At 48.8% G+C, this 14,637-nt stretch overlaps 1 protein-coding gene across 1 annotated transcript in view; it reads left to right on the top strand.

Moving 5' to 3' along the window:
- The window catches only part of CDH15 (cadherin 15), a 110,177-nt gene extending 96,026 nt beyond the window's left edge, over nt 1-14,151 (top strand). Inside the window, exons 11-14 of the mRNA XM_030204603.1 lie at nt 4,075-4,314; nt 4,572-4,708; nt 6,442-6,609; nt 13,469-14,151. Of these exons, the coding sequence (XP_030060463.1) occupies nt 4,075-4,314; nt 4,572-4,708; nt 6,442-6,609; nt 13,469-13,669 (746 nt within the window). The 3' untranslated portion in view covers nt 13,670-14,151. The remainder of the gene's footprint in view (nt 1-4,074; nt 4,315-4,571; nt 4,709-6,441; nt 6,610-13,468) is intronic.
- Nucleotides 14,152-14,637: the final 486 nt, after the last annotated feature.

Below are 14,637 nucleotides of genomic sequence, written 5' to 3' on the forward strand. Positions count from 1 at the left end.
GCTGTGTTTGGAATGTGATGAAACACCACGAACGGGGTGGAGGAAGGAAGGGGGAGATGCCACTCCTGAAGAGTGCTGCCTGAGGTCCCTGCCTCAGGTGGCCTAATGACCGGGCCGCCCCTGCACTTACCCATGAAAGGGCTGGCATGCTAAACATTTACATGCACGAGTGGTGCATAGATAAAGGTGGCCTGCTGCCATCCTATTGGACCAATTCCATGCGCCACCCAAAATTAGGCCCCGAGATACAGTGTTGTGTAAGGCATCTGGGCACCCAGAATCCATTTTACACTATGTTTGGGGGGGGGGGGGGGGGGGGGAAATATACAAAGCTTGTTTTCTATATAACTCTTGTCAAAACTTGGCCAATTTCAATGAGATTTGGGATATATCATCCTGAATAAATTCACAGTAAGCCTACAGCAACTATTCAAAATGGTGCCCATTGGCACATACACTACTACTTATCATTTCTATAGCGCTACCGGACATACGCAGCGCTTCACACTTGAACATGGAGAGACAGTCCCTGCTCGATAGAGCTTACAATCTAATTATGACAGCAGACAGGACAAGTAAGGGATAAGGGTTAGGATAGACAGGACATATCAGGGATAGGGGACAGTTGAAGGGTTAGGTTTAGGTTTAGGAGTTAAAAGCAGCATCAAAGAGGTGGGTTTTTAGCTTAGATTTGAAGATGGCCAGAGATGAGGCTTGGCGTACTGGCTCAGGAAGTTTATTCCAGGCATACGGTGCAGCAAGATAGAAGGAACACACGCTTAGAGTCATTTTCTCCACTGATCAACCGCAGCATCAATGACCCCCTGACTCAAGTTGGCCCACACCACAGCCAGATGCTGCGTGAGGTTATCAGTGTCACAAATCGACCTTTTGTAAACATGTTGTTGCATGACCCCAAATCCTGTAATCAACAGGGTCCGGGTCTGGACAGTTAGGTGACTACAAGTCCGGTGAAATTAATTCCAAAGTTATCTTCTGCATCAGCTGGATGGTTTCACGAACATGATGAACATCTGCACTGTCTTGGCAAAACATGTAAACATTACCAACGATACGCCAAATGGCCGGTAGCAGTTGCTGTGATAGTAAAACTTCACAACAGTATTTGCCATTCATCTTTGCACCTGGATTGATGAAGAAAAGCTCCGTGCATCCCATTCTAGAAACTCCCATGGAGACTATGACTGAACATCAAGCGAGTACACAGAAGACAATCAGCAGCAATATTGTGCATCTTTAATGCAGTCTGTACATAAAGTCAGTCATTTTGGGTGTTGATAGGTGGCTCTATCATGAAATCAACAGCATGTGGAGGAACTTGCTAAGGAATTGCATGGACCATGTCCTACGAGCAATGCGGTTGTTCTTGGGTAGCTGTTGTGCTCACTTCCGCTTAAGACACTGTAGGTCAAGATCACTATGGATGATTTGAAACTCCGTTGACTGAGAAAAGCCGGTTGCTCAACTAATTTGACAAATGGACTTGCGAGTTTTAGGTGCATCCTCTTGACTCAGCACAAGTTCTTCAACTGTTGCAATGTTTTCTTCAGCACAAACTGATCGGGCCCTGCTGCTTCTTGACTGGCAATCAGTTGAGCCTGTTTATCGCAATCACTGTCACATGACAGTAGATGTGGCAGGACTCTTATTTGCCGCTTTCTCGACTGGTACCGTAGTTGAATTGCCCTGTATAATTTTTCAGTCAGACCAAGTTTTGGTTTTGGCTCTTTGCCTTTGAGTTTGACTATGCTTTGTTTCAACTAATATTTCAAATTGCTCAGACTCCTGACGTAGGCTTTCCAGCCAAAACACAGTCCGTGTTGAGTTGATTGAGTTGATTTGAATAAAAGAGATTGAAGAGATCTGTTGAATTTGTCTTCTCCACTGTGTTAACTTCAGTTTATGTTCCTGTGTAGTTCTTGTACTTCTGTGGTTGTTCCATCTTCTTGCAAATTTATTCAGGATGATATATCCCAAGTTTTATTGAAATTGGTCACGTTTTGACAGAGTTATGCGGAAAACAAGCTTTGTAGAGTATTATGTGAAACACAGTGTAGAAACAGTAGCCTAAATATTCATTTATGTGCCAACATTTAGACGTGCCCAGTTACAGCATGTCAATAGTAGGGGCGAATGTGCATATCTAAATGTGGCACATAAACAAAAGAAGGGAAGAACAAGCCTTTGAACACAAAAGCAGAAGCACAAAGAGCAAAGGTGACACAAAAGTCCAGCAAACGAATGGTGTAGTGCAATAATGTATTCTAATATTAATAACAGGTATCGTCGACTCAACACGGGCCGTGTTTCAGCCACAGAAGGCCTGCCTCAGGAGTCAATCCCGATAGTTGCACTAGATATATGGATCCATGTAAAGTTATAAAGGAATGCACTGGTAGATAACACAACGAAGTGAACCTAACTGAGCACAGTATATGGTTAACCGATTAGTGGTTCTGACTGCCAGCGCAACATCAGGTTAGCCGAATATATATATCTAGTGCAACCATCGGTGTTGACTCCTGAGGCAGGCCCTCTGTGGTCGAAACATGGCCCGTGTTGAGTCAACGATGCCTGTTATTAATATTAGAATAAATTATTGCACTATACCATTCGTTTGCTGGACTTTTGTGTCACCTTAGCACATAACCTACGCATTCTATTATCTAATCTAATCCGAGATTTTTAGACCACACTAGTCTCATCAGGAGGTTCAAGGCAAGGCGTAGCTAGACTTCGGCAGGAGGGGGGTCCAGAGCCCGAGGTGAGGGGGCACATTTTAGCCCCCCCACGGCGCCGCTGACCCCTCCCCAGCCATTGCCGACCGCCACCACCATCACCAACAACAACAACTTTGCCCCCCCCCCCGCCGACGACCCTCTCAACCCCCCTCCCACCACCAACCTGCTGCCGCCGTTACCTACCTTTGCTGGTGGGGGACCTCAACCCCCGCCAGCCGAGGTCCTCTTCTTCCGGTGCAAGGTTTCATTCTGTTTCACAGGATGTCAGACTCACAGAAACAGTACGAAGCCTTGCAGATCAGCCAGCGAGGTCCTCTTCTTCCTGTAGGACGTCAGACTCACAGAAACAGAACGAAGCCTTGCAGCTCTGCCAGCAACACGGCCGCTGGCTGATCTGCAAGGCTTCGTTCTGTTTCTGTGAATCTGACGTCCTGCACATACATGCAGGACGTCACACTCACAGAAACAGAACGAAGCCTTGCGCCGGAAGAAGAGGACCTTGGCTGGCGGGGGTTGGGGTCCCCCGCCAGCAAAGGTAGGCAACGGCGGAGGAGGGTTGGCGGCGGGAGGGGGGGGTCGAGAGGGTCGTCAGCTGGAGGGTCCAGGGCCAAATCTACGGGGGCCCAGGCCCCCATGGCCCCACGTAGCTATGCCACTGGTTCAAGGCGGTTAACAGAATTTATCAAATAAAAATGCTTTTAATTTTTTACGCAGTGTCATATAGCCAGCCTCAGATCAAACTCAGAAAGGGAGTGCGTTCCAAATTGTAATAGCTTGGAAAGAAAACATCGCCGACAAATGGCGTTTCAGTCTTTAACCATTTAATGGAGGAAGTTTTAGGATGAAATTTCCACACACAACCGAGAAGAAAAGAGAAAAAGATCAGACACACATAAAATTAACAACTCCGAGGTACTACCATTTCAAACATGGAAGATCATACAAACTGATTGAAAAATAATACGTGCCCTTAAAGAAAGCCAATGTCATTTTCTAATTTTCTACGGAGTAATCGTGGGACCCACCCGTGCGCCTTCCCTTGCATTTGGTCTCCAAGCGAGTTGCACGCTAAAGTTATAGAGTCCCGCTTAGGGCCCAGTTACTACAGTGCTACTGTTCTGGAATTTTGCTGCGCAAATGGCGCTTATGTTCTAGAATGAGAAGGGCCTGAACAGTTGCTGCTGCTCAGAGGAGGAGAGGCAAAGAAAAGCACTTGCTCTTTGCGCCTTCATAGTGCCAGGGTAGGAATCATGCTCCGAGCAGCTGTATGCTTTAGGTTTCTCACCAACTACTTCTTTCCTTTCCTGCTCAGATACCCATGCCGAGATGAAGCTACTGATGGAAGTGGAAGAAGGGCTCCATGTCCTTCATCTCCTGGTTCGTGACTCCGGGGAGCCCCAGCAGGAGCGGGAGCAGGTCCTCAATGTGTCAGTGTGCCACTGCGACCACTCTGAGAGCTGCAGGCTGGGCCTAGCGTCTATCTTCCACGCAGGAGCAGGCATTAGCTTCGGGGCGCTGATGATCATTTTGTCCAGTGTCATCCTTCTGCTGTGTGAGTGTTAACAGCAGGAAGTGCAGGGAGCTTAGGGTGAGGGGAGCTGATATTGGTTCAAGTATGGAAATGTGTTTTACTCATTTACCCAGGGTGGTAGAAACCAGATTAGGAGAGAAGTGTGGTTGGCTGGATGGGCCGCTTGGTCCCTTCTCATGCTACTGTGAGCTGCGTTCCGACTGGCTGAAGCAAAGCCCAGTCCTGGGTTCCAGCTAGTCGCAGCTTCTCACGACTGTGTTCTCCTCTTGCTTGCCTAGTGCTGGTCCTGCTGGTAGCCATTATCGAACGTGTCCGTCAGCGGAGCTTTCACAGGGGAATCTTGGCTAGTTCCGATGATGATATCCGGGATAACATCCTGAACTATGATGAGCAAGGGGGAGGAGAACAGGACCAGGTAATGTAGGAGGAAACCAACAGCAGAGGTAACTCGGCAGCCAACTTTCATGTACAGAGCCCACCTTGCAAGAGCTCTGCCACTGCTCCTCACTCCTGTCCTGCAGCATCCCCTGAAATCCCCCAAAGGGACCCCTGCTGCCACTGAAGTCCATTCCTCTTATCCAGAAGTTTCTAACTTGTGCTCTGCAGACTCATGGGGGGGGGGGGGGGTGGTTCCATGAGAGCATTACAGAGAGGCCACAGGACACAGAGTATTTTTGTGCTGCTGTAACCCATGTGAGCAGAATGCAGTGGCTGTAGAGATAGCGGTAGTAGCAACAGTAGTTGTGTGTGAAGGAAGTAGCAGCAGTGGTGGGATGGGATCGGAGGTGGCTGCACAGCCCAGAAGTGGGGCAAGCAGTGGTGGCAGGGGAGAGTGTGACTAGAAGCAGCTGTGAAGGCCAGGAGCATGAGCACTGGGACCAGCAACAGCTGCAAAACCTGAGAATGGCAATTCATCAATAGATAAGGAAAGAGAGAGATACTTAGCTGAAAGAAAAGGGAGACTGGCTGACTGGTAGGGCCTGGCTGGGAAGAGATGGAGAGTCTGGATGGAACAGGCTGAGGGGAGGGAGAGAAAGTGAGACTGGTGGGGACGGGGGAAAGAAAAGAGATTGGTTGGGGGAGTGAGCATGACTGGTGGAGTTGGGCTGGAAAGAGAGTAGTGGCTGGGGTCGAGAGACAGAACGGGTGAAAGAGAAGGGAGGTAAAGGGGGCTAGTGGAGACAGGCGGGGTTCCAGGAAGAGTGAGACCATACAGCCTATCCAGTCTGCTCATCCGTGTCATCTAGTATTCTTTCCTCTCCCTTACAGATCCTATGTAGTTGACCTAAGCTGACTTGAATTCAGATACGGTCTTTGTCTCCACTCCCTCTACCGGGAGGCCGTTCCACAAATTCACCACCTTTCTTTAAAGAAGCATTACCTCAGGTTACATCTGAGTCTGTTCCCTTTTACCTTCATCCTTATTCCTCCTCATTTCAGTGGTCTTCGTTACAAAGCATATGGGAACAAGTGGGAGAGGGAAGATATGATAGAGACGTTTAAATAATTCCATGGCATAAATGCACAGGAAACGAGTCTCTTTCAATTGAAAGGAAGCTCTGGAACAAGGGGGGCCTCAGGAATAACCTGAGGAAATATTTCTTCACAGAAAGGGTGGGGAATTTGTGGATCGGCCTACTGGTGGAGGTGGTGGAGTCGAAAACAGTATCTGAATTCAAGAAAGCTTGGGATAAGTACATAGGAGCTCTAAGGGAGAGGAAGGGATAGTAGATGGCATGAGTGGCTATGCCTTTACTTTTCTATATTTCTATCCATTTCTTCCTTGAGCATTCACCTGGTTGTGATTCTACTGAAGGCTACCTACTGCAAAAAAATGTTAGTGAGAGCCACATCCATAAACATGTTTCCATTGCTACCACGTGTGTTCCTAGAGGCTGGCCAGGGTCCAGGTTCTGTTGGTACAGACTGTCTTGACGTTTCTTCTGGGTTTAGGAATGTGTATTTGTATCTGGGTACTGAGTTGTCGGTCCTTAAGCTCCGAGACAGGGCAAATGGTTACCGTATCTGGAAAGCATTCAACGTTCCATGTACTAAGTTTTTAACTCTGTTGTCCTCCATAAAGTCAAGGGAGTTTTGTGATGATACAGTGTAGTGAGAAAACACTAAATCATTTCTGCTCTCCTGTAGGACGCCTATGATATAGACCAGCTGAGAAATCCCACTGAGCTGACCACACCCTCGTTTCTCCAAAGCAAACAACCAATCCGAAGAGACGCTCCTTACAACTACACCACACCACAGTATCCCAGAAAATTCCCCAGTAACCCCTGTGACATTGAGGACTTCATCAGTGATGTAAGTGTTGCTGGAGATATACTGAGGGGGTTCTGCCCTGTGCAGTGGCTTCCCATCTGATCCCTCTAGAGGCGTCACAATGCAGTGTTTGTGTGTACTGGATACTCTCTCCCGTTGAACCTACTTCTCCTGTCGGATTCCCCATAAGCTAGCTGGAAAAAATAAGCCTTTAACATTTGGGGAAGGACATTTCTGATCAGTGTGCAGTGGCAGGCAAATAGAATGTTCGGAATTATTAGGAAAGGCAACCAAAATGAGAATATGATAATGCCTCTGGTGAGACCACACCTTGAGTACTGTGTACCAGGGGTATAGCTACGTGGGGCCACAGGGGCATGGGCCCCTGTAGATTTGGCCCTGCCCCCCCCCCACCACCACCGTTGCCCTGACTCCCCCACCGACGCCGTCGGGTATCTTTGCTGGTGGTGGGTCCCCAACCCCCGCCAGCTGAAGTCCTCTTCTCCGGCGCAGCCGCGTTGCTGATCTGCAAGGCTTCTGTTTCTGTGAGTCTGACGTCCTGCACACGGCCGCGCCGGAGAAGAGGACTTCGGCTGGCGGGGGTTGGGGACCCCTGCCAGCAAAGGTACCCCACGGCGGTGGGGGAGGGGTGGCGGGAAGGGGGGTTGAAAGGGTTGGCACCGAGGGGGTCAAAGGTGGTGGTGGCGGTGGCAGTGGGGAGGGGGTTCAAAAATGGCGGGGGGGGGGGGGTTGGAGACGCCGGGGGGGCTAAAATGTGCCCCTCACTTCAGGCTCTGGACCCCCCTCCTGCCGAAGTCTGGCTACCCCCCTGCTGTGTGCAATTCTGGTTGCCGCAATTCAGAACCGCAAAAGATACAGATATGGACAACCAAAATGATTAAGGGAATGGGATAAGTCTCATATGAAAGAAGGCTAAAGAGATTAGGGCTCTTCAGCTTGGAGAAGAGACAGCTGAGCTCTGCAAATCTTGACTAGAGTGGAATGTTTACGGTTTCAAAAAGTACAAAGACTACGGGACACTCCATTAATTTACTAAGTATTTATTTTATTTATTTATTGGGATTTATTAACCGCCTTTATGAAGAGATTCACCCAAGGCGGTGTACAGCAGGTACAGTTTAACATAAAACTTACAATTTTGTTAACAGCACAACACTAGTAAAATAAACAAGTAAAGACAGAATGAAAGAGGAAAACATGAAAGCAGCAAATTGGAGACCTTATAATAGGACTTACGATGAAACAGGATCAAAAGTATACATATTTAGCAGCACTGAAATTCAAGTAACGGAGATATAATACAATGTAAGCATAATAGTGATGTAAGCGTACAGTTCAAACTTCTCTTACTGACCTTTAAATGCATCCACTCTGCAGCCCCCCATTACCTCTCCTCTCTCATCTCTCCTTACATTCCTCCCTGTAATCTCCGCTCCCTGGACAAATCTCTCCTGTCCTCCCCCTGCTCCTCCACCGCTAACTCCAGGCTTCGTTCCTTTTCCCTCTCAGCTCCTTATGCCTGGAATGGACTTCCTGAGGCTGTACGCCTAGCTCCATCTCTGCCTGTTTTCAAATCCATGCTTAAAACCCACCTTTTCACCACTGCTTTTGGCTCCTAACCACTATTCAATTGCCCTATCCTTGTTCCTTCTCACCCAGTACTTCCCTCGCCCTTAATTGTCTTGTCTGTCTGTATTTTTAGATTGCAAGCTCTATCGAGCAGGGACTGTCTCTCTGTGTCATGTGTTCAGCGCTGCGTGTGTCTGGTAGTGCTATACAAATGTTAATAATAACAATAATACCTAATAAGGACACAATTAGAACATTCAAATAACACTGATATGATACTAATGCTTTTCTACAATACGGCTTAGCATAAAGCTCAGGGGCCAAGTGCAGATTTATTTATAGTATTTGTATCCCACATTTTCCCACCTATTTGCAGGCTCAATGTGGCTTACATTTTCTGTAATGGTGATCACCAATTCCGGAAGAGAAATATATAGTTAAGGTGAAAGGGACAGAGAGGATAAAGTATACAGTAAAGAAAGTACATTTTCATAATCAGAGATAAAAGGTGTTGGATTAAGTCTTAACTTGTACATGGGGACAAGATGGGTGGTACAGAGTCCGTTGGGATAAATAAATGGGTGGCTAAAGACAAGTTCTTTGTACAGTTAATCAAGATATAAGGAACTGGTCTAAGGACAAGTGGTTAACCACCCCCCCCCCCCCCCCCCGGCCAAAAAAAAAAAAACAGCTAATGCAGCTGGGTTTAAAAAAGGTTTGGACAAATTCCTGGAGGAAAAGTCTATAAACTCTTATTAAGTTAGACCTGGGGGAAGCCAGTGCTTGGAATCTTGCAACTTTTTGGGACTCTACCAACTGCTTGTGACGTGGATTGGCCTCTGTTGTAAACAGGATACTGGCCTTCATGGACCTTTTGGTCTGACTCAGTAGGGGAAACTGTTACATTCTTGTTTTAAAAAAAATAAATTCTCTTGTTTTGCAAATTCCATTGCTTCTTTCTCCCCATGTACTGGTGGATTGTTACTCATTCCTTCTGTTCACTGAAACACTTGTCCAGAGACCTGCTGCAGTCAGTTGCTTTGGAAGTCCAGCTCTTTTTGATTGTTTGGCACTCTTGATGCTGCTAAGTATGCCTGGGAGTCTGTAATTAATAGCTCTATTTCTATGAGACCCAAGTCACCTTCAATGCAATGTACAATCTCTGCACACCCTCAATATACCCATCTCCCCCTTAGACACACAACCCAACACACTGATCCCCCCATATAATACACAGATTCCCAACACACATCCCCACTCCCTTCAACATAATCTCCCAACATACCCATCCCCCTCACATACCCCCAGACTTCCACACACCCCCCCCCCAACACACACACACATACTCACCAACATACGTATTCCCCTACCACACACCCAACGTACCCCTCCCACCATACCCATCCTCCCACACACACACCCCAACACTGTCACACATACACATCACTTCACATCTTGATATCCAACCAGTGGCGTAGCAAGGGTGGGGCGGTGGGGACGGTCCGCCCCAGGTGCACGCTGCTGGAGGGTGCAGAGAGCAGCCACGCACCTGTCGGCTCCGCTGGTTCCCTGCTCCCTCTGCCCCAGAACAGGTTACTTCCCGTTCCGGGGCAGAGGGAGCAGGGAGCCAGTGGAGCCGACAGGCGCACAGCTGCTCTCTGCACCCTCCAGCAGCCAAGAATGCACCCGGGGGGGGGGGGGCTTGATGCGCCGGGGAGGGGGTGTCATTGCACTGGGGGGGTGTCGTGCTGCACCCTGGGGGAACAGACGCCGCTGCACCCGGGGGGAGGGGGGTGTGCAGCGGCGATGCGCCCCAGGTGACAGCCGACCTAGGAACGCCACTGTATCCAACCCACACATCCCCACAGATAACTCTGTGTAATTAAATGTACACATACTGCATCACCCACACACAAGGACCTCACATACCACCATCAGCGACTAATCACACCCCAAACCCACTATCACTATCAACCCAAACAGCCCCTGGTACCCTACTGAGAAACACTCTACCATTGCTGTTTCATTCACATTTTCCAAGCAGACACGCTTAAGTCTGCAAGTGGAGGACTTGCATCAATGCTCTACACTTTATTGACTGACCCAAAGTGTAGGAGAAGACAAGAGGCTGCTATCACCCACGGTGGTAAAAATCAGGAGACGAAAAGTCAAGTCTAAGCACTGCTCTTGAGGCTCACACACTTTCACACCCCCTTGCAGCCTGACCTCCCCACTGCTGCTGCTTCTTTGAAATTGGTGACCTCGCAAGACTTCCGCTAAGTCTGGTGAAGCTGCCGCCTGAAGTCTCGGTAGCCATTTTCAAGAAACAGCGGCAGCAGAGAGGTCAGCGAGCAGAAAAGAGTGGTGTTGTTTCCTGCCCCGAAGAGGCCACTAGACCACCAGAATGTGCTATGGTAGGCGAGGGGGAGGGGAGGCCAGCCCGTCCATCAACCCGCCAGCTTAGAACCCTGGACAAACGGGCTGGCTGGAGAAAACTGCTCGGACCCCCAGTAGTCCCCTGAAAAGGAGGACATGTCTGGGGAAATCCGGACATATGGTAACCCTACCTCTGGGGGGGGGGGGGGGGGCGTCAGAGTTTTATAATTCTCTCTAAAGCTGAAATTTCAGTTCCATTGGGCCACTTTCTCAGAACAGACCTCCCCCTATTCAGGTTTGATTGGCACTTTTCTGGAGCAGAGACCCAGAATGCTCTTTGCTACTACACAGGAAAGCATGTTTTGGCAGGGCCGCCTAGAAGGGGGTGCGGGGGGGGGCAAAATTCCCTGGGCCCAAACCTCCACGGGGGGCCCGACGCCAGGGTCTCTCTCTTTCCTTCTCCTGACAGGACCTGAGTGATCGCGTCCCGACAGGAGCAGGAGCGAGAAAACTCCAGCGCCAGGGCCCCCCCCCCCCTTGGAGGCTGGACTTCAGGCCAGGGCCTCTGGTTTGGCTGGCTGGGGTCCCCCCAGGCCCTGCCAGCAGAAGAGGTCTTCCTCCAGCGCTGCTCTTGTTCACTCTGCCACCTTACCAGCCAAGCAGCTGTTTTACCCCTCAGACCATGCATGCTTGGTTTTAAAACCAAGAATGCGGGACGTGAGAGAAAAATCAGTCGCAGGGGCAGGCCAGGTGGCAGAATGAACAACAGCAGCGCTGGAGGAAGACCTCTTCTGCTGGTGGGGCCTTGGGATCCCCACCAGCCAAGGTAGATGTAGACTGAAGTTGCAGCAGGTGGGAGGCGGCAGCGGAGATCCTGGGAGGGGGGGGGGGTGGCAGTGGCGACGGTGATGCTAGCGGTGTGGGACAGCAGATGCAATCCTGGGGATAGCGGCGGCCCTGCCTCGGACCTGGCTCAGTCTCTCGCTGGCCCTGCGTTTTGGCAGCCTGTTCCTGTCATTTTTAGTGGTCCCTGTGCTGTGATTTGGTATAGATGTGTACGTGTGAAGGTTATCAGCAAGACTACTTATCATCTACATACTACTTATCATTTCTATAGCGCTACTACACGTACGTAGCGCTGTACACTTGAACATGAAGAGACAGTCCCTGCTCGACAGAGCTTACAATCTAATCAGGACAAATAGGACAAATAAGTGATAAGGACAAAGAGTAGCAAGATTCCGGAATTCCAAAGAGTACTATAACTTATCATTTCTATAACGCTACTAGATGTAAGCAGTGCTGTACACTTGAACATGAAGAGACAGTCCCTGCTCGACAGAGATCACAATCTAATTAGAACAGACAAACTGCACACATAAGGGATAAGGACAAAGAGTAGCAAGATTCCAGAATCCCAAAGAGGAGCAAGATTCCGGAATCCCAAAGACTACTACTACTTATCATTTCTATAGCGCTACTAGACGTACGCAGCGCTGTACACTTGAACATGAAGAGACAGTCCCTGCTCGACAGAGCTTACAATCTAATCAGGACAGACAAACAGCACACATAAGGGATAAGGACAAAGAGTAGCAAGATTCCGGAATCCCAAAGACTACTACTACTTATCATTTCTATAGCGCTACTAGACGTACGCAGCGCTGTACACTTGAACATGAAGAGACAGTCCCTGCTCGACAGAGATCACAATCTAATTAGGACAGACAAACTGCACACATAAGGGATAAGGACAAAGAGTAGCAAGATTCCAGAATCCCAAAGAGGAGCAAGATTCCGGAATCCCAAAGACTACTACTACTTATCATTTCTATAGCGCTACTAGACGTACGCAGCGCTGTACACTTGAACATGAAGAGACAGTCCCTGCTCGACAGAGCTTACAATCTAATCAGGACAGACAAACAGCACACATAAGGGATAAGGACAAAGAGTAGCAAGATTCCGGAATCCCAAAGACTACTACTACTTATCATTTCTATAGCGCTACTAGACGTACGCAGCGCTGTACACTTGAACATGAAGAGACAGTCCCTGCTCAACAGAGGTTACAATCTAATCAGGACAGACAAACAGGACAAACAAGGGATAAGGACAAAGAGTAGCAAGATTCCGGAATCCCAAAGAGTAGCAACATTCCGTGCAGAATCCCAAAGAGTAGCAAGGTTCCACACAGAATCCCAAAGAGTAGCAAGATTCCGGAATCCCAAAGAGTAGCAAGATCCCATGCAGAATCCCAAAATGTAGCAACATTCTGTGCAGAATCCCAAAGAGTAGCAAGATTCCGGAATCCCAAGGAGTAGCAAGATTCCAGAATCCCAAAGAGGAGCAAGATTCCGGAATCCCAAAGACTACTACTACTACTACTTATCATTTCTATAGCGCTACTAGACGTACGCAGTGCTGTACACTTGAACATGAAGAGACAGTCCCTGCTCGACAGAGCTTACAATCTAATTAGGACAGACAAACAGGACAAGGAAGAGATAAGGGAATATTAAAGTGAGGATGATAAAATAAGGGTTCTGAACAAGTGAATAAGGGTTAGGAGTTAAAAGCAGCATCAAAAGGTGGGCTTTTAGCTTAGATTTGAAGACTTGGTCAGTGTAATTTTTTCAGTCCCCCTCAGTTTGCTGCTGACATTTATGTCGCTGTGGTCTCTGCTAACCTTTCTCCCGTGGTGTCACAGCTTCCGCCCCCTGCCTGACTTCTCTAGTGCTATAACATAGTGCTGTGAATTATCACATTGGTGGTGGGGTGGGGGGGGGGAGGGGGGTGCAGGAAAATTTGTTCCATACAAGGCTCTTTCACATCACACGACTCCAGACATCCTGCAAATATGCCATTTACTTAGTTTAATGATATTTCCTCTGAGAAACCAGATGCTAACATGTAGAATTCGGTTTTCCTTCAGGGACTGGAGGCTGCAGACTGTGACCCCTGTGTGCCCCCGTATGATACAGCCCTCATCTACGACCACGAGGGGGATGGCTCAGTCGCAGGAACCCTGAGCTCCATCGCATCCAGCCTGACGGATTCTGACCAAGACTACGACTACCTGAATGACTGGGGCCCTCGTTTCAGGCGACTGGCAGACTTATACAGCCAGTCCTAAGGGGATGAGGCTCTGCCCAAGAACCAGGGCAGGGGGGAGGGCAGGGGAAGACCAGCAGCGGTTATATCTTCTTTGTGAGGTGTGTGAAGGATTGGGGCAGCAGGACTGATAGGAAACCTGTCCAGCTGCAGATGTGGTGATTGCAGTCTGTACATACATGTGCAGTCCAGTCCATACAAGTGTTGAGAGCAGGTCAAGAGACAGTGGCATGAGTGATAACAGTGTGTGTAGGTGATATTGAGGAGTGTCTGCTGTACAGACAGACTGTGATTTATGCTTTCATGGAACCAGAGATCTGTGCTTGGAGATTATTCTGGGATTGATCTCTGCAGACAGTCCAAGTCCCTGTTGAGCACTGTCAGGCGTCCTCCCCACCGCAGCAGACGGGGTAGGGAAGCCTGGACTGTGTTCTTTAGTAGGCCATATCACAGTTCTGGTGCACATTACAGCTGTAAGAGGTTTCTTGCCTCCAGATTCAAGGAAGCGTGCGTAGGGTTACCATATGGCTCCAGAAAAAGGAGGACGGATTGAGCCAGCCGGGTTTTACTTCCATTGCTTTCAATGGAAAGCAATTGCGCCAGCCGGGTTTTACTTCCATTGCTTTCAATGGAAAGCAATGGAAGTAAAACCCGGCTGGCTCAATCCGTCCTCCTTTTTCTGGAGCCATATGGTAACCCTAAGCGTGCGACAAGCACATTGAATTTCCAAGGAAGAGAGTTGGATGGGCAGATGGGACAGGCTGTGTGGGTCTTTCCCTACCATCATTTTCTGTGTTTCTACCTAAGAGATAGCCAGCGCCAGTACCTGGGGAGTACATTTCCACACCTCCCAGGCCATTCACTCCTCCCACAGCAGGGCCAAATCATTTCTGGTGCCCCGGGGGAGGCGTGGAGAGGGACGGGCAGCATTCTGCTTCAGCTGTCCCTCTATTTTTATGTGTCTATGAAATAAAATGTCTTTACCTCTGT

The sequence above is a fragment of the Microcaecilia unicolor genome, chromosome 5 (genome assembly GCF_901765095.1).
Source record: "Microcaecilia unicolor chromosome 5, aMicUni1.1, whole genome shotgun sequence".
In the NCBI taxonomy this organism is placed as follows: Eukaryota; Metazoa; Chordata; class Amphibia; order Gymnophiona; family Siphonopidae; genus Microcaecilia; species Microcaecilia unicolor.